This window comes from Eschrichtius robustus, chromosome 15 (genome assembly GCF_028021215.1).
Source record: "Eschrichtius robustus isolate mEscRob2 chromosome 15, mEscRob2.pri, whole genome shotgun sequence".
Classification (NCBI taxonomy): Eukaryota; Metazoa; Chordata; class Mammalia; order Artiodactyla; family Eschrichtiidae; genus Eschrichtius; species Eschrichtius robustus.
The window spans coordinates 46,024,227-46,039,853 of NC_090838.1; the positions used below are offsets into that span (position 1 = coordinate 46,024,227).

Here is a 15,627-nt window from a genome sequence, read left to right on the forward strand (position 1 = left end):
CATTCCTCTGTATCCTTGCTCAGTGATAAGTTAATAGGGAAGTTTTCAAACTGTGCTCTTCAGAGCCCTTGGGATTCCCCAGTGGTTCTCGAGGTGCAGCTGGCAGAGAGAAAGGCCTGGGGGGAAGATTCTGCACCCCCAGGCCCCAACCATTCCCTTGTTCAGAGAAGCACTTCACTCCTGCTATAAGCAGTAAGCTTTTGTGCAAGATTATGTTGGAAGAAGGGTTTCTTTTCTTTAAAAAGGAGCTTAAAAATCCTGAATTAATACAGCAAATACAATAAATAGTAGGTGTCTGTACATCTTTGGGATACTAAGAAAAATGTCTAAGGATTTTTATTGGATAATCACAACATGTATGAGCATATACAACCAATTGTACGCTGAATTTGACCAAGGCGGCGGCATATCAGGTGACTGGGTTTGCAGGATGGACTTGGCCCTCTCGTGGTGTTGGGATAGTCACCCTGAACTGAGTGAAGTTGGTTACTATGTTTATTTATGTAGTGAGTAAACGCACAATCACAAGAAATGCAGTAAAATCTGGGGGCTGGCAAAAATATTGATACATGGACAGATTCCCATGAACCACAGGCTTATATTCAGCTTATTAGGTCGATCCATAGGCTTCTAACTTTCTTTAAGAGACTGAATATTGTCATTATTTGAGTTATTTCATAGGGGACTTCCATCAGCAAAATATTTACTTATTTTCTGTAATAAGAGCAACCATTTCTTTACCTTTCAAAGAGTGGGGGGGGAAAAAAACAGGAGGGTTTTTTTTTGTGTGAGGTAAAAATCAAAGAGTTAACAGGTCGTGCTCAGGGTTCCTTTCTGTGTGTGGACTGTGTAGACCCTAGAAATGCCCCTTCCTCTCATGCATGGAAGCTATAGACCTGAGGAGGGCAGGCAGATGACAAAGACTCCATTCATTCAGTAAATATGTATTGAGTGCCCATTATCACTGGGCATCATGCTAGATGTTGGGGATACAATAGTAAGACTGACCCTGCCTTCTTAGAATTTGCATTCTAATGTGGAGGAGGCACGTAGTGAATACATAAACAATCATATAAACTTAGCAATTATAGAATGTGGCAATTCCCATGATATACACAATAGCATGGGAGTGGGGCCGTTTTTAGATAGGGGCAGTCAAAGTAAGGTCTCTGAGAGGGCAAAAACCTCAGTGCATTTTAGAAGGCCACAGCTGGCCTCTTTGCTGGCTGCCAAGGCCATAAATGTGTGGCACTTACTGTACTTGACAGCTAAATGAGTGCCATCTGCACCCACGAATTAGAGACAATGCTGTGGAAACCCTGAGGGGACCAATAGTTGGTGATTCTCTGAACAGGAACAGAAAAACACAGCACAATTAATTTATTAAATGAAGAGATTTTTCCTTGATCACTTAACATTTATCAGCACTGTGTTTTATTCATTTCTTTTTAATGCAAAGATGGCCTGAAGAATACTTGAAAGTAATATGTGCAAGATCATTGTCCTTTGCCATTCCATAAAAAATTGTTCTCGCAACTGTGTACAGTTCTCATCAACCATGTAAGAAATGTATCCATAATGGAATTCCTGTTTCTGTTATTTCTTTATAATTGTTAACGGCAACATGATTTTGGTAAGAGAATTAAACTTTACAAAAATTAGTTTTATTTTCAAAATTTCTACGTAAGGCATTTATATTAGAGTGAAGGGAGAACATGGTTGTCAAGTAACATGACTTCTGTCAATAGAATTTTCCAGTTTACATTCTCATTCTTTCATTTTTATTCATTGAACCTTCTTATTGTTTTTTAAAGCCTACCAGCGGATCATGTTGCTTAAATAAAAATACCTGAAAGATATATGCACACAAAGCAGACTCAGATTTACAGCAGAAATAATGGACTTGAGTCTTGTTTGAGAAAATATAATTCACCCATCCATCCAACCATCCACTCAATATTTATTGAGTCTATGAAACTGATAGGTAAAATATGCTGGAGTTAAGAGCGTGTATTATGATCGTGTTGGGCGCACACAGTTCATGATTCAATCTTTCTCTGCATAGTTACTGTAGCAATTCTCTGAAAGGCATGTAAGTAGCCAACATGTGGCTAGAGAGGCTAAAATAAAGAGCAATTTGAAATTATCCACTGTGTTAAAAATTGACTAACAGAATGAATTCTGGAAAAATACATGGGGTGGTTTACCTAGGCAACCACAGAGAAAAGAAAAGAGAAACTATTATATCACCAAGGAAGTTCAGTAAGCCATCTGATTACAATATGAGAAATCACTAGTTTCTCTGTATACCAGTTTAAAAACATGAGGATTAAAAAAGCATCTTGTTCAAAACAGCAAGAAAAATAGAACATATCCAAGTATAAACTTACCAAGAAATATACAGGACCTGAATTTAAGCAAACAAAATTTTAATGAGGAACATAAAGACTTGAACAAAAGTAGACAGAATTGTTACTTTTTTTAATACAGGTTTCTTGAAGTTTAATAATTTTTCGAAGTAATTCAAGAAGATCAGTCAAGAGAATGTATTTCTTTTTTCACAAAAGACATAGTTTGGTTTAATTCACTGTAATTGGTTTCTAAGTGGGTTTTTAAAAATAATTTACATAGATTTCTTTTTTGTCTTGCTTTATGAGAAATACTGATCAGCATATTGCTTCTTTGAAAAGAGGGGTCAAATCACCCAATTCTTTGTGAGAAATAAATAAAAACTAATTATTGACTTCACTTTATTCATAATCAATACTCTATTCATAAGTACTTTTTATTCATAAATATTCATGAAAAAGTAAAAGCAATATTGAATAATTTAAATACATATAACTTTAAAATTATTTTTAAATTTTTATTTTATATTGGACTAGAGTTGATTAATAATGTTGTGTTAGTTTCAGGTATACAGCAACGTGATTCAGTTGTACATCTACATGTATCTATTCTTTTTCAAATATTTTTCCCCATTTAGGTTATTACAGAAGACTGAGCAGAGTTCCCTATGCTATACAGTAGGTCCTTGTTGGTCATCTGTTTTAAATATAGCAGTGTGTATATGTCAATCCCAACCTCCCAGTTTATCCCTCCTCCCCCCTCCAGCCACCTTTTCCCTTTGGTAACCATAAGTTTGTTTTCTAAGTCTGTGAGTCTATTTCTGTTTTGTAAGTAAGTTCATTTGTATCATTTTTTTTTAGATTCCACATATAAGTGATATCATATGATATTTATCTTTCTCTGTCTCACTTACTTCACTTAGTATGATCATCTCCAGGTCCAACCATGTTACTGCAAATGCATTATTTCATTCTTTTAATGGCTGAGTAATATTCCGTTGTATATATGTACCACATCTTCTTTATCCATTCATCTATTGATGGACATTTAGGTTGCTTCCATGTCTTGGCTATCATAGACAGCGCTGCAATGAACATTGGAGTGCATGTATCCTTTCAAACCATGTTTCTCTCTGGATATATGCCCAGGAGGGGGATTGCTGGATCATATGGTACCTCTATCTTTAGTTTTTTAAGGAACGTCCATACTGTTCTCCATAGTGGATGTACCGATTTACATTCCCACCAACAGTGAACCTCACTTTTCCCCACACCTTCTCCAGCATTTATTGTTTGTAGACTTTTTGATGATGTCCATTCTCACCAATGTGAGGTGATATCTCATTATAGTTTTGATTTGCATTTCTCTAATAATTAGCGATGTTGAGCATCTTTTCATGTGCCTCTTGTTCATTTGTATGTCTTCTTTGGAGAAATGTCTATTTAGATCTTCTGCCTATTTTTTGATTGGGTTGTTTGTTTTTTTGATGTTGAGCTGCATGAGCTGTTTGCAGATTTTGGAGATTAATCCCTTGTCAGTCGCATCATTTTCAAATATTTTCTCGCATTCCATGGGTTGTCTTTTCATTTTGTTTATGGTTTCCTTTGCTGTGCAAAAGCGTTTGAGTTTAACGCTTAGGTCCCATTTGTTTATTTTTGTTTTTATTTCCATTACTCTAGGAGATGTATCAAAAAAGATATTGCTGTGATTTATGTCAAAGAGTGCTTTTCCTATGGTTTCCTCTAAGAGTTTTATAGTATCAGTTCTTACATTTAGGTCTTTAATCCATGTTGAGTTTATTTTTGTGTATGGTGTTAAAGAATGTTCTAATTTCATTTTTTTACATGTAGCTGTCCAGTTTTCCCAGCACCACTTATTGAAGAGACTGTCTTTCCTCCATTGTACAATCTTGCCTCCTTTATTGTAGATTAATTGACCATAGGTGTGTGGGTTTATTTCTGGGCTTTCTATCCTGTTCCATTGATCTATATTTCTGTTTTTGTGCCAGTACCATACCGTCTTGATGGCTGTAGCTTTGTAGTATAGTCTGAAGTCCGGGAGCCTGATTCCTCTGGCTCCATTTTTCTTTCTCAAGATTGCTTTGGCTACTCGGGGTCTTTTGTGTCTCCATACAAATTAAGATTTTTTTTGTTCTAATTCTGTGAAAAATGCCATTGGTAATTTGATAGGGTTTGCACTGAATCTTTACATTGCCTTGGGTAGTAAAGTCATTTTGACAATATTGATTCTTCCAATCCAAGAAATGGTATATCTTTCCATCTGTTTGTGTCATCTTTGATTTCTTTCATTAGTGTCTTATAGTTTTTGGAGAACAGGACTCTTGTATCCTTAGGTAGTTTATTCCTAGGTATTTTATTCTTTTTGAGGTGATGGTAAATGGGATTGTTTCTTTAATTTCTCTTTCTGATCTTTCGTTGTTAGTGTATAGGAATGCAAGAGATTTCTGTGCCTTAATTTTGTATCCTGCAACTTTACCAAATTCATTGATGAGCTCTAGTAGTTTTCTGGTAGCATCTTTAGGATTTTCTGTGTATAGTATCATGTTGTCTGCAAACAGCGACAGTTTCACGTCTTTTCCAGTTTGGATTCCCTTTATTTCTTTTTCTTCTCTGATTGCCATGGCCAGGACTTCCAAAACCATGTTGAATAAAAGTGGTGAAAGTGGACATCCTTGTGTTGTTCCTGATCTTAGAGGAAATGCTTTCAGCTTTTCACCATTGAGAATGATGTTAGCTGTGGGTTTTTCCTATATGGCCTTTATTATGTTGAGATATGTTCCCTCTATGCCCACTTTCAGGAGAGTTTTTATCGTAAATGGGTGTTGAATTTTGTCAAAAGCTTTTTCTGCATCTATTGAGATGATCATATGGTTTTTATTCTTCAATTTGTTGATGTGGTGTATCACACTGATTTGCAGTTATTGAAAAATCCTTGCATCCCTGGGATAAATCCCACTTGAGCATGGTGTATGATCCTTTTAATGTATTGTTACATTCAGTTCACTAGTACTTTGTTGATGATTTTTGCATCTATGTTCATCAGTGGTATTGGCCTGTAATTTTTTTTTCTGGTATCTTTGTCTGGTTTTGGTATCAGGGTGATGATGGCCTCAGAATGAGTGGGAGTGTTCCTTCCTCTGCAATTTTTTGGAATAGTTTCAGAAGGATAGGCGTTAACTTTTCTCTGAATGTTTGATAGAATTCACCTTTGAAGCCATCTAGTCTTGGACTTTTGTTTGTTGGGAGTTTTTAAATCATGGTTTCAATTTCAGTACTTGTGATTGGTCTGTTCATATTTTCTATTTCTTCCTGGTTCAGTCTTGGGAGATTGTACCTTTCTAAGAATTTGTCCATTTCTTCTACATTGGCCATTTTATTGGCATATAGTTGCTTGTAGTGGTCTCTTATGATCCTTTGTATTTCTGTGGTGTCCACTGTAACTTCTCCTTTTTCATTTCTAATTTTATTGATTTGAGTCCTCTCTTTTTTTCTTGATGAGTCAGGCTAAAGGTTTATCAATTTTGTTTATCTTTTCAAAGAACTAGATTTTAGTTTCATTGATCTTTTCTATTTTTTGGTCTCTATTTCATTTATTTCTGCTCTGATCTTTATGATTCCTTTCCTTATACTAACTTTGGGTTTTGTTTGTTGTTCTTTCTCTAGTTGCTTTAGATGTAAGGTTAGATTGAGGAAAGAACCGCATTTTAAATGTCTATGTATGCACTCCAGTATCTAGAATATACCTTGCATACAGTGCTACTTAAATACTTATTGACTTGAATTAATGGGTACTATTGGATTATGTGGTTCTTTTACACATTAAGGGGGAGTGGGAAAAAATATATATCTCATTCCAATCACATCCTCACTAATTAGATATAAATTTGTGTAAAAATTTGTGACTAGTTATTTTTTGGCTGGGCGAGCTCTTATGTCTGCCATCTCCAGACCTGGGCCACCCCTATCAAGGGCAAGGGCAGCACATGAAGAGTGAGGTCTTAGGGCTTGCCAAGTGACAGAGGACCAGAATACTCCTAGGTGAGTAGGCAGGTCAGGCAAGACAGTTCCTAGCAACATTGATGGCATGTGTGTAGCCATGGCACAGAGTGGCCCTCCTCTACCTACACACACACACACACACACACACACACACACACACAGTGTAAACAGAGCTGACTCACCTAACAGCATAACCATTCTCCTACCAGTGGTGTAAATTCCTCCTTGGCCATAGGTCTAGCCAGTGAAGAAGTTCTTGGTGGTGTTGAAGATCAACTACAGGTAGATAGTCAAGCTCTCAACTAGTTAAATACACAGAGCTCAGGTGGATTAGTCATTGCAGCTTTGATGTCCACTAGTCCAAGTCCTGGACTCACTGGTTCCAGTTCCTCTCTTATTCTCTCTGGAGCCAATTCAAATATGGCTTTCACTCCACCAAAACTGTTCTTGTCAAGGTCATCAGTGACCCCTGTGTTGCTAAACACAATGGTCAATTCTCAGTCCTCACCTTACTTGACCTGCCGGCAGTGTTGCCCCAGTTGATCTCTCCCTGTTCCCAGAGGGCTTCATTTGACTCTTAGGACACAATGCTCTCCCAGTTTTTCTCCTACCTCACTGGATGCTTTCTTTTCCTTTGCTGGTTCTTCTTCTACTTCCTGAGATCTTAACATTGGGATGCCCTACAGTGCAGTCTGTGGACCTCTTTCCTTTTCTATCTACATTCATTTTCTTGGTGATCCCATCCATTCTTATGGCTTTCAATGTTGTCTATCTACAGACAAATTCCAAATTTCATCTCTCCAGCCAGATTCATAGATCCAGCTGCCTACTCAGCATCTCATTTAGATGTTTAACAGACATCTCAAATTTAACATTCCATAACTGCACTTCTGATCTTTCCCCCAAATCTGCTCTTCTCTCAGTCTCTCCATTTCAGTAAATGACAATTCCATCCTGTAGTTTTTCAAACCAATTGTAGTTTTTCAAACCAATAACCCCGGTGTCATCCTTCAGTCTCCTCTTTTTCTCACACCCACCTCCAATCTGTCAGCAAATCTATTGACGATGCCTTCACAGTATATCCAGAATCTGATCACTGTCACCACCACCACTGCTCCTACCCTGGGCAAGTTACTTAACTCTTCTGTGTCTCTTTCCTCATCAGTAACTTAGGAGGACTAATGGACTATAGCTTACAGGGTTAATGTGTGGATTAAAGGAAATAGTATATGTAAAGAATTTAGCACGGTGCTGAGCAAACAGGTAGTGCTTCATAAATGTTAGCTTTTATTACTATTGGCCTTTCTTTTCTAGAAGGTTTCAAGGAGATTTGACTGGTAATATTGAAGCCATCAGCCCTTTTCATAATAACTGAACTTCATTCTTCAACACATGCAATTTTGATTTTTAAGATTTCAACTAAATGAGTTGAAGAAAAGAAAATGTTGCTGTGCTGATGGCTTAGCTTATGAAAAAGAACAAAAGTAAAAGTTCACCTTACCCAGAAAAATTGTCACAAATAAGAATCAAAAAGGGGGTTAAAACAAACTAGTATTTGTAAAATAAATAAGATACAAGGATGTAATGTACAGCACAGGGAACATAGCCAATATTTTATAATAACTTTAAGTGGAGTGTAATCTGTAAAAACATTGAATCACTATGTTGTACACCTGAAACTAATACAATATTGTAAATCTACTATACGACAATGATAGAGTTAAATAACACAAGGGCAGTTTTGAATCATTGTCATTCTTCTCCAGCCTGATTAAGAGGAATTTACAGCTAGTCAGACAACTTTAGCTTAGAAAATATTCTTAAGTCAAGGTTATGTGAGATTGTTACATATGATACTGCACAGCTGTATACAGCACTAGCTTCACAACCTCAAAGACTTTTGGGGATATGAGGAAACTTGTAGACTGTTTCTACAACTGGGATAACAGCCATCATTTGTATAAAACTGCCTCCTATTATTATTAACCTGTAGTCCCACTTAATCTGTCACCCCCAACTAATTATTAGTAGGTAGAAAGATTCTGGAAAATCCTTAACAATATCTGAGGTGTTAGCAATATTACAGTAATCTTGGAATTTATATGAAGCATCTCAGGTAAGTACCAAATGTATAAATTATCACTTATTAGTGATATCATGTATAAATTAGACACATGATATCACTAAAAAGAAAAAACACTATATAAGCAGAAAAGGTTTCAGAACATTTACTCTGTCTCTTTAATGCACTTTGCTAATATATGTGGTAAGAAATGGCTTTTGAATAGATAAGAAAAATATTCATCTAATTTTAATGTTTAAATAAAGAATAAATGATTTTTCCATATTCTTTCATTCTTTCTCTCTCTCTCTCTCATTCTGCACATACATATATATAATCTACCATGTGCTGGGTAAGGAGAAAAACCCATGGTGCATTGTTTTTCTTCTTTATAAAAATATTTTTATCCTTTTGCATACAAGAGCTAGGTAGTAATGGCATCGGATGTTTTAAGAGGAGGGAAATAACCCCAATATAAAATCATCTGGAGTTGACTGTGCTTAATTTGTCATTAGCTTTTCTTTGTCCACATTCAATTATATGTTAAACTCTGTGGTATTCTGATATAAAATTTTTACATTGTACAAATCATGTATATATTTCACATTATATGCAAAAGTTACTTAGTAAACGTAAACTCCCATTATTACTCATCGTGGGATCATTTTAGCTAGTCCATATATACTTAAATGCTAATTTTTATTTATTTGTTTATCTTTGTAGGAAGTCCTGGCTGAGCAATGTTGGAAGTCCTAGTTCTCGCATTGATCGCACGAACTTTTCCAATGAAAAAACCATCTCTAAACTTGAATACTCTAATTTTAATATTCGATACTAATAGGAGAGAAATTAAAATTGTAATGCTCATACTGCACAAAGACACTATGTATTCTTAAGTCTATATACTACAATGATAGTAGCAGAGTAGGGTAAAAAAAAAGGAACTTTCTGTTCTGAAAGCTACAACATTATATGTTACTAAAAATGTCTCACACTGAAATAGTTTTACTCAAATATGTTTTTAACAAGCCAAAACTTAGAATTCTAAAACTTAAAATGTCACTACAAAATATTTAATATGAATATTTTACTGTATTTAAACTTGTCTCATGGAATCTTTAATTCTAATATTGTGGCATACATGTTATTTGGCTGGACATAAAGTAAAGTTAACCATTTAAAAATTATTTTTAGGTACTGTTGTCTGAATTGCATTCTAAAATCTCTGAATAATAATGTTGTTAAAGTTGAATAATTTGTTTGTTTAATAACAACAACAACAAAATAACCAGTAGTTGGATATAAATGTATATGATGATGATCAGCATAGCCCTAAAATCAATAAAGCGTTTCAAAAACTCTGGTTAAATGAGAACATGATTCAGTACTTTGGCTGGAAGTACTTAATGCTTTCTAGGAACTACATTGTTCTGCACAGTGAACAGATGAGTGACGAGCCCACACTGGTAGTGTAGCAAGCTGCAAGGTTTATATCCACAACCACCCACAATGGATGTCCTATGAACCAGAAAAGGAACTGAGAGTCTAAATAAATCCTACTATCCCCCAAACTTGGCCTTTCATCTGGGGATTTTCACATACAGTTGCTAATTAAGCAGCATAGTATTTTAAGGGGAAGGTTTATTTCTATACTACAGAATTATACCCTGGAAAATGGGAGACCTTTAACTCAAAATACTGGGGAATTTCAAATGTTGTAGGTATATACTTACATATTCCTTCAATGGTTTACAAGTTTTTGTAACAATGGAATCCATTAGAACAAAGGTTTACATGGAATTTTATACATAAAGCAAGTGGAAAAGGACTAGTATGATTGAAATGGGGGTCCGTGGAGCTCTGCACACTTGGTCTCAATTTTCCCTCCTGCATCTTGTCCTCAGCAATTGTCCAGTAATTTCAAATGCCTTGGGAATACAGGCTAGAAACCACCATTCTGTATCTATGGAGCAAATCTCTATTGCTACACTCCATGGCATAGAGAAAGAATTCAGGCCTCTCTTCTCTGCCTGCTGCAAGATTAGAGTTAAGGAGATGAAGCATGGGCTGACTTTTGTTCACTTGAATGGTTAATTCGATGATAACATTGATATCAAATGTATATAAGACAATACAATTTTAGGGAATGACATTTTTTTGAAACTTTCCAAATACACTTAAAGGAGTAAAGAACTTTCCTACATTTTTAATACCATCACCATGTAAAGGAGACTCAACTGTGTTATTCATTTGGGTTTTCCTCTCCCCGTATTTCCCCACTCCTGATTCAAGGAAGGTCGACAAGTCTTTGAGCTCCTTTACCTCAAGGAGGGTTTTGGTGCCAGATCCCCTGAAGACAACTTTCCTTCCAAGGTTTCATTTTAAAGGGGACATTATGCTGTGAGTTGAGGAGGAAGACAAACACTATGCCTTTAGCAGGTAAAAGAGAAGCAGAAGTGGCAAGAGCCAAGGGGACAACAAGATTATCCAAGACTTTGGAAAGGGACCAAAGGCAATGGATTTCCCAAGAGATGGAGAACTGCACCTTTCTCCCCAACAGCACCTCTGGGGGATGGCCAAATCTGAGAAGGAAACAGCTGTGGTCCACCCAGAGAAGCTAGATCCCAGGCCCAGGGGCTTCCAGTCCTAGCAAGATTCCTATCCCCAAAAGTGCTGCAAAGCATCCTGACTACAAGGGACCATGGTGGCTTGGATGGTAGTCATGGTAACTGGTATGGACAAGAGACTAGAGAAGTCTTTCCTGAATGTTCTCTCTACATTAGGACCTTTACATGATCCTTTTGAGAGAGGGTACAAAGCACCAGGGATGAAAGATTTAACTTCTCACCTCCCAGACAGGATGGGACTTGAAGCAGGCTCAATTTGACTTAGGGAAAAGAATTTCTTGCACAGTCAAGTTGAAAATAAAGTCTGTATCTCTACACATAGGAAGGCTCAGTGATTTTAGAAAACTACGATCTCAGAAGTGACACCAATATGTCACTTTATTACCCTGATTTCCTCTGGTAGTTCCCTTCCCCAATCTCTTTATGAGAAAATCACACTTTACTGGCACAACCTTCTAACTGCACAAAGTGAATCACATTAGTCAAGGTTGCTTAATGATTAATACGTAACTAAGTTCTCTTACGGGATGAAAAATATTGTAAATAATGATTAAAAATGGGTGTTCATGAATGGATAGAAAGCAAGAGGAAAAGAAAGTAAAGCAGGGCTTCCCTGGTGGCGCAGTGGTTGAGAGTCTGCCTGCCAATGCAGGGCACACGGGTTCGAGCCCTGGTCTGGGAAGACCCCACGTGCCGCGGAGCGGCTGGGCCCGTGGGCCACAATTACTGAGCCTGCGCATCTGGAGCCTGTGCTCCGCAACAAGAGAGGCCGCGATAGTGAGAGGCCCGCGCACCGCGATGAAGAGTGGCCCCCGCTTGCCGCAACTAGAGAAAACCCTCGCACAGAAACGAAGACCCAACACAGCCATAAATAAATAAATAAATAAATAATTAAAAAAAAAAAAAAAAGAGACCAGGTTGAGACCTGGTTGAGACCAGGTAGCACATCTTAACAATAAACTTAATGTATCATTTCATATTGAACTTACACAGGGACTTTTAAATTTACATATCATATTTTAGATAATAACAAACCTTGATAGATTTAATTTTGCCAGAATTAGGCGTTTTACAAAACAAGAAAAAAAAAAAACCCAACTAAGCAACAGATGGGTCTCTACTTCAATGACTGTCAGCCAGGAGTCTCAACACTCCACATGCCCACAACCTCCTCAAGAAACAACACAAGAGAATTAGAGGTATATGATTTGTTAAAGCATGTAACTATTTTTCATATTTATAATAAAATGCCTATCTTTTTAAAACGCTAACTCAAGAAGTAAAGCACTTGGCTGGAGGGAAGATGCCAAAGACAGACTCTTTAGCAGTCTGGGTGCATAGAAGCAACAGGGGTGTAGTAGTAGAAACAGGAGATTTTTCTATTAGGAAGGCTGTGGGCTTCTAAGCTTGAGAAGAAGCAATTCAACTTTCATGTGAGACTGGGAATCTCTAGGTACAGGGGAATTCCCTGCAGCCTGAAGAGGGCTTGTGCTTCAAAAGTAGGTGCTTATGTTAACAAAGAGCACAGAAGCACTGAAGGGGGAACTAAGAGGTGGAGGGTGGATATGGCCACAACACCCACTAGTCTGACTTTTCTGGAAGTTGGTCACCATTTTCACAATGAAGTATATTCAACTTTGTCTATCGAAGGAATCTTTCAGAAGCACCTGTCTCTAAACTCATAAAGACAACAGAAAAAGCAATCCAATTCCAAAATTTAGCTTGTATTTGGAAATATATAGTCCACAAATATTTTTCATATAGTACTTCTCCCTGGCTTCCATTAATACAGATATCAAAGAATGTTCGCTACTTGTTAAAAGGACAAGATTTTCATGTCTGGAACTAATTTTGGGAACTGAATATAGGCAGTGTGGTATGGTAGAGGATATTCTGCTCTAGGAATCAGAACACCTGCATTCTGGGCCCAGCCCACCCATTAATTAGCTGTGTGCCTAGGTGCCCTCAATGGCAAAGTCAAGAATTGGGACTTCTCCCAGGATTCCAGTAAGACAGAGACCTCTCAGGAGGTGGTACCAGGAGAACTACAGAAAGGCAATGAGGAAGCTGGGCAGCCAAGAGTCCCAATCAGAGCCATCCTACTCTCATCTCTTTCCTATATTAGGATTCTCCATAAGACGTATTTTGAGAAGAATCCTGCCTCAAACAAAAAACTGAAAAGAAACAAAAACAACAAAGACACTGAATTTAGCATCCGGGGTCTTTTCTAAATTTTTATAAATGCTAAACTCAAATGCATTGCGCATTCTCTTGATTACTTTTGTCAAGCCAGTGTGGTAGGTATACTTTACCTGTAGCCATTTCCATTTTTGTGACAACTGAGCATTGAAAATAAATTTTTCTTTTTCATAGTGGCCTCCATAAAGGTCCATGATAACTAAAATATTTCTGAAAGTGATCTTCTGTTGTCTTTTGTTTCTATTTTGATGTTACCAAAGTTTTAAATATATGCAAGAGAAAATACAAATATATAATTAGTGGCTTAATTAAAAAGTGTTTTATAAGCATATCTTGAAGATTTTAACTTAACATTTAGAATTATGTGTAAAAGGTAATTTTCCTCTTCTTAACAGGTTCAAGTGGTTTTGAATAAAACCAAAGTCTGATAAAAATTTAAAATTTTAGAATTAAAAAGTCTAGTTACTATGTGATCTCATTAGCAGATTTTTCTATAGAAACTGGGTTCTTCCCTCTTCTAGAGAGCAAGATTTATGCTTTCTCCTCTGCTGAAAGGACAGTATACATTCTTGGTTGGATGTCTAAGATACTTCTTTCATCCTTAAACTACATTTTTCTTTCATTAGTTTTATTTTCCATGTTGCCACAATGAACTCTGCAAGAATCAGTGAATACAAGTTTCCAATGTGGTATCTTTTTTTTTTCTTCTAGTTTTTTACAAATACTAGAAGACACATAGAGAAAGAGAAGATGCAGGAAATTCATTGTATTGGAAATGTGGTGTCTGTTTCAAAACAGTTCTAAAGATCAAAGATCACAGTCAGTCATTTGATCATTTGCAAGTATTAAAGCAGAATGTCCACTGAATTCAGTGCATATTAATCTGGATTAAGAACATGCCTGCAATATTTAACCATGAAATTGGCATAAAGTGGGTAGATGGTATGTACCATTATTTCTAAGATGCAGTATCTACAACAATGAGAAAAAGATGAGACAGAAATCCTTCTCCTCAGGTATTATTTTCCAGGGTAGTAAAAGAAGAATCAACCCTTCTCTCCCTTCTCTGATCCCAACTACTATTCTTTCTCCACTGATTGGGATAATAAAACTAAATCACAGCACACAGGGGAGAGAAGGAACAGGTAGTAGCCAATTGGGTAGTCCCTTTACTTAAAGCATGGAAGCCAAGGCAAGGCAGCTCTGTAAGTGTTCCTTTTATAATTATTCATACTTTATACGTTATTTTATATATCCTATATCTATGATGTATTTCATAATTTTTTTAAAAATTTAAGGTTCCTGAAAATCTCATAACAAAACAACAGCAAAATACTAGATTAGGGCAGATCAACCATTCTAAGGTTTTAGACCTGAGAGGGATAAACTGTCTGTTGGCAAATGCCAGTGTATAACCAAACTCTCCTCATTAAAAGATGAATAAATGGGGAAAAAAAATCAATCTTGAAATTCAAAAGAGCACTACAGCCAAGGTAAATGGAATAATACCATTTAGAATCAGAGGAAGTACCTATCTCTAAAAGTTATTTATTATAGGAAAAAATAAAATTTCAGGAAACATCTGCATATGTCCTCAATAGCGTATAATGAAGGTTGATCTTTGAAAGAAGAGCAGGGAGCCACTGGGGCGAATACGTTCAGATTAAAATAAAATATATGGATTAAGGAAAATTAGTTGAAATATAAAATTCCATTCTGGAATTAGTAACTGGCAAATTTCAACAGTGATACAGAGCTGTGATTGTCAAACCCAGCTGATTATCAGAATCACCTTGGGAGCATTTTAAATAGACTTATTACTAGGCTCCACCCCATACCTAATGAATCAGGATCTTCCAAGGGTTTTGTCCCTGAATCTGCAAGTTTAAAAATGTCCCCAGGTGATTTTGACAGTCTGGCAGTTTTAGGAGACACTGGTATAGAGAATAATCTAAAAAGTTCATCAGGAAAAAGAGATGAAAATGTGAAAAAGAAAATTATTAATTTAGAAGAAAGAGAGCACTTATCTAACCCATCAATAAATCAATGATAGAAATTCATCGGGAAAAAGCAGAATAATTGAAAGAGAAGGAAAAATCAGTTATGATAGAAGAAAACTTTCTTAATGTATATATCTATAACCTATACAGTATAAAGTTATACAGTTAGGAACAACTTAGGTTTTAAGCAAAAATTACTGAAAATAGGCCCATACATGGCTAAAAAATTAATTATTAAGATAAACAAAAAACCTCTAGCATTCACTTTAACAAGGACCTAATTGCTGCCCAGTAACTGTTCTGTTTCTCTAATCCATTCGCTCTCCCACCCTCCTAGACAACCATTTCATACCTACTCCTCACTCAGCCTT

The 15,627-nt window shown here is 36.4% G+C and overlaps 2 protein-coding genes across 2 annotated transcripts in view; one reads left to right on the forward strand and one right to left on the reverse strand.

Annotated features, from left to right (window-relative positions):
- Positions 1-7,039, reverse strand: part of TSPYL6 (TSPY like 6) — a 41,131-nt gene extending 34,092 nt beyond the window's left edge. Inside the window, 1 exon segment of the mRNA XM_068565116.1 lies at positions 6,980-7,039. Within this exon segment, the coding sequence (XP_068421217.1) occupies positions 6,980-7,039 (60 nt within the window).
- Positions 1-9,786, forward strand: part of ACYP2 (acylphosphatase 2) — a 179,760-nt gene extending 169,974 nt beyond the window's left edge. Inside the window, exon 4 of the mRNA XM_068564515.1 lies at positions 9,154-9,786. Within this exon, the coding sequence (XP_068420616.1) occupies positions 9,154-9,268 (115 nt within the window). The 3' untranslated portion in view covers positions 9,269-9,786. The remainder of the gene's footprint in view (positions 1-9,153) is intronic.
- Positions 9,787-15,627: the final 5,841 nt, after the last annotated feature.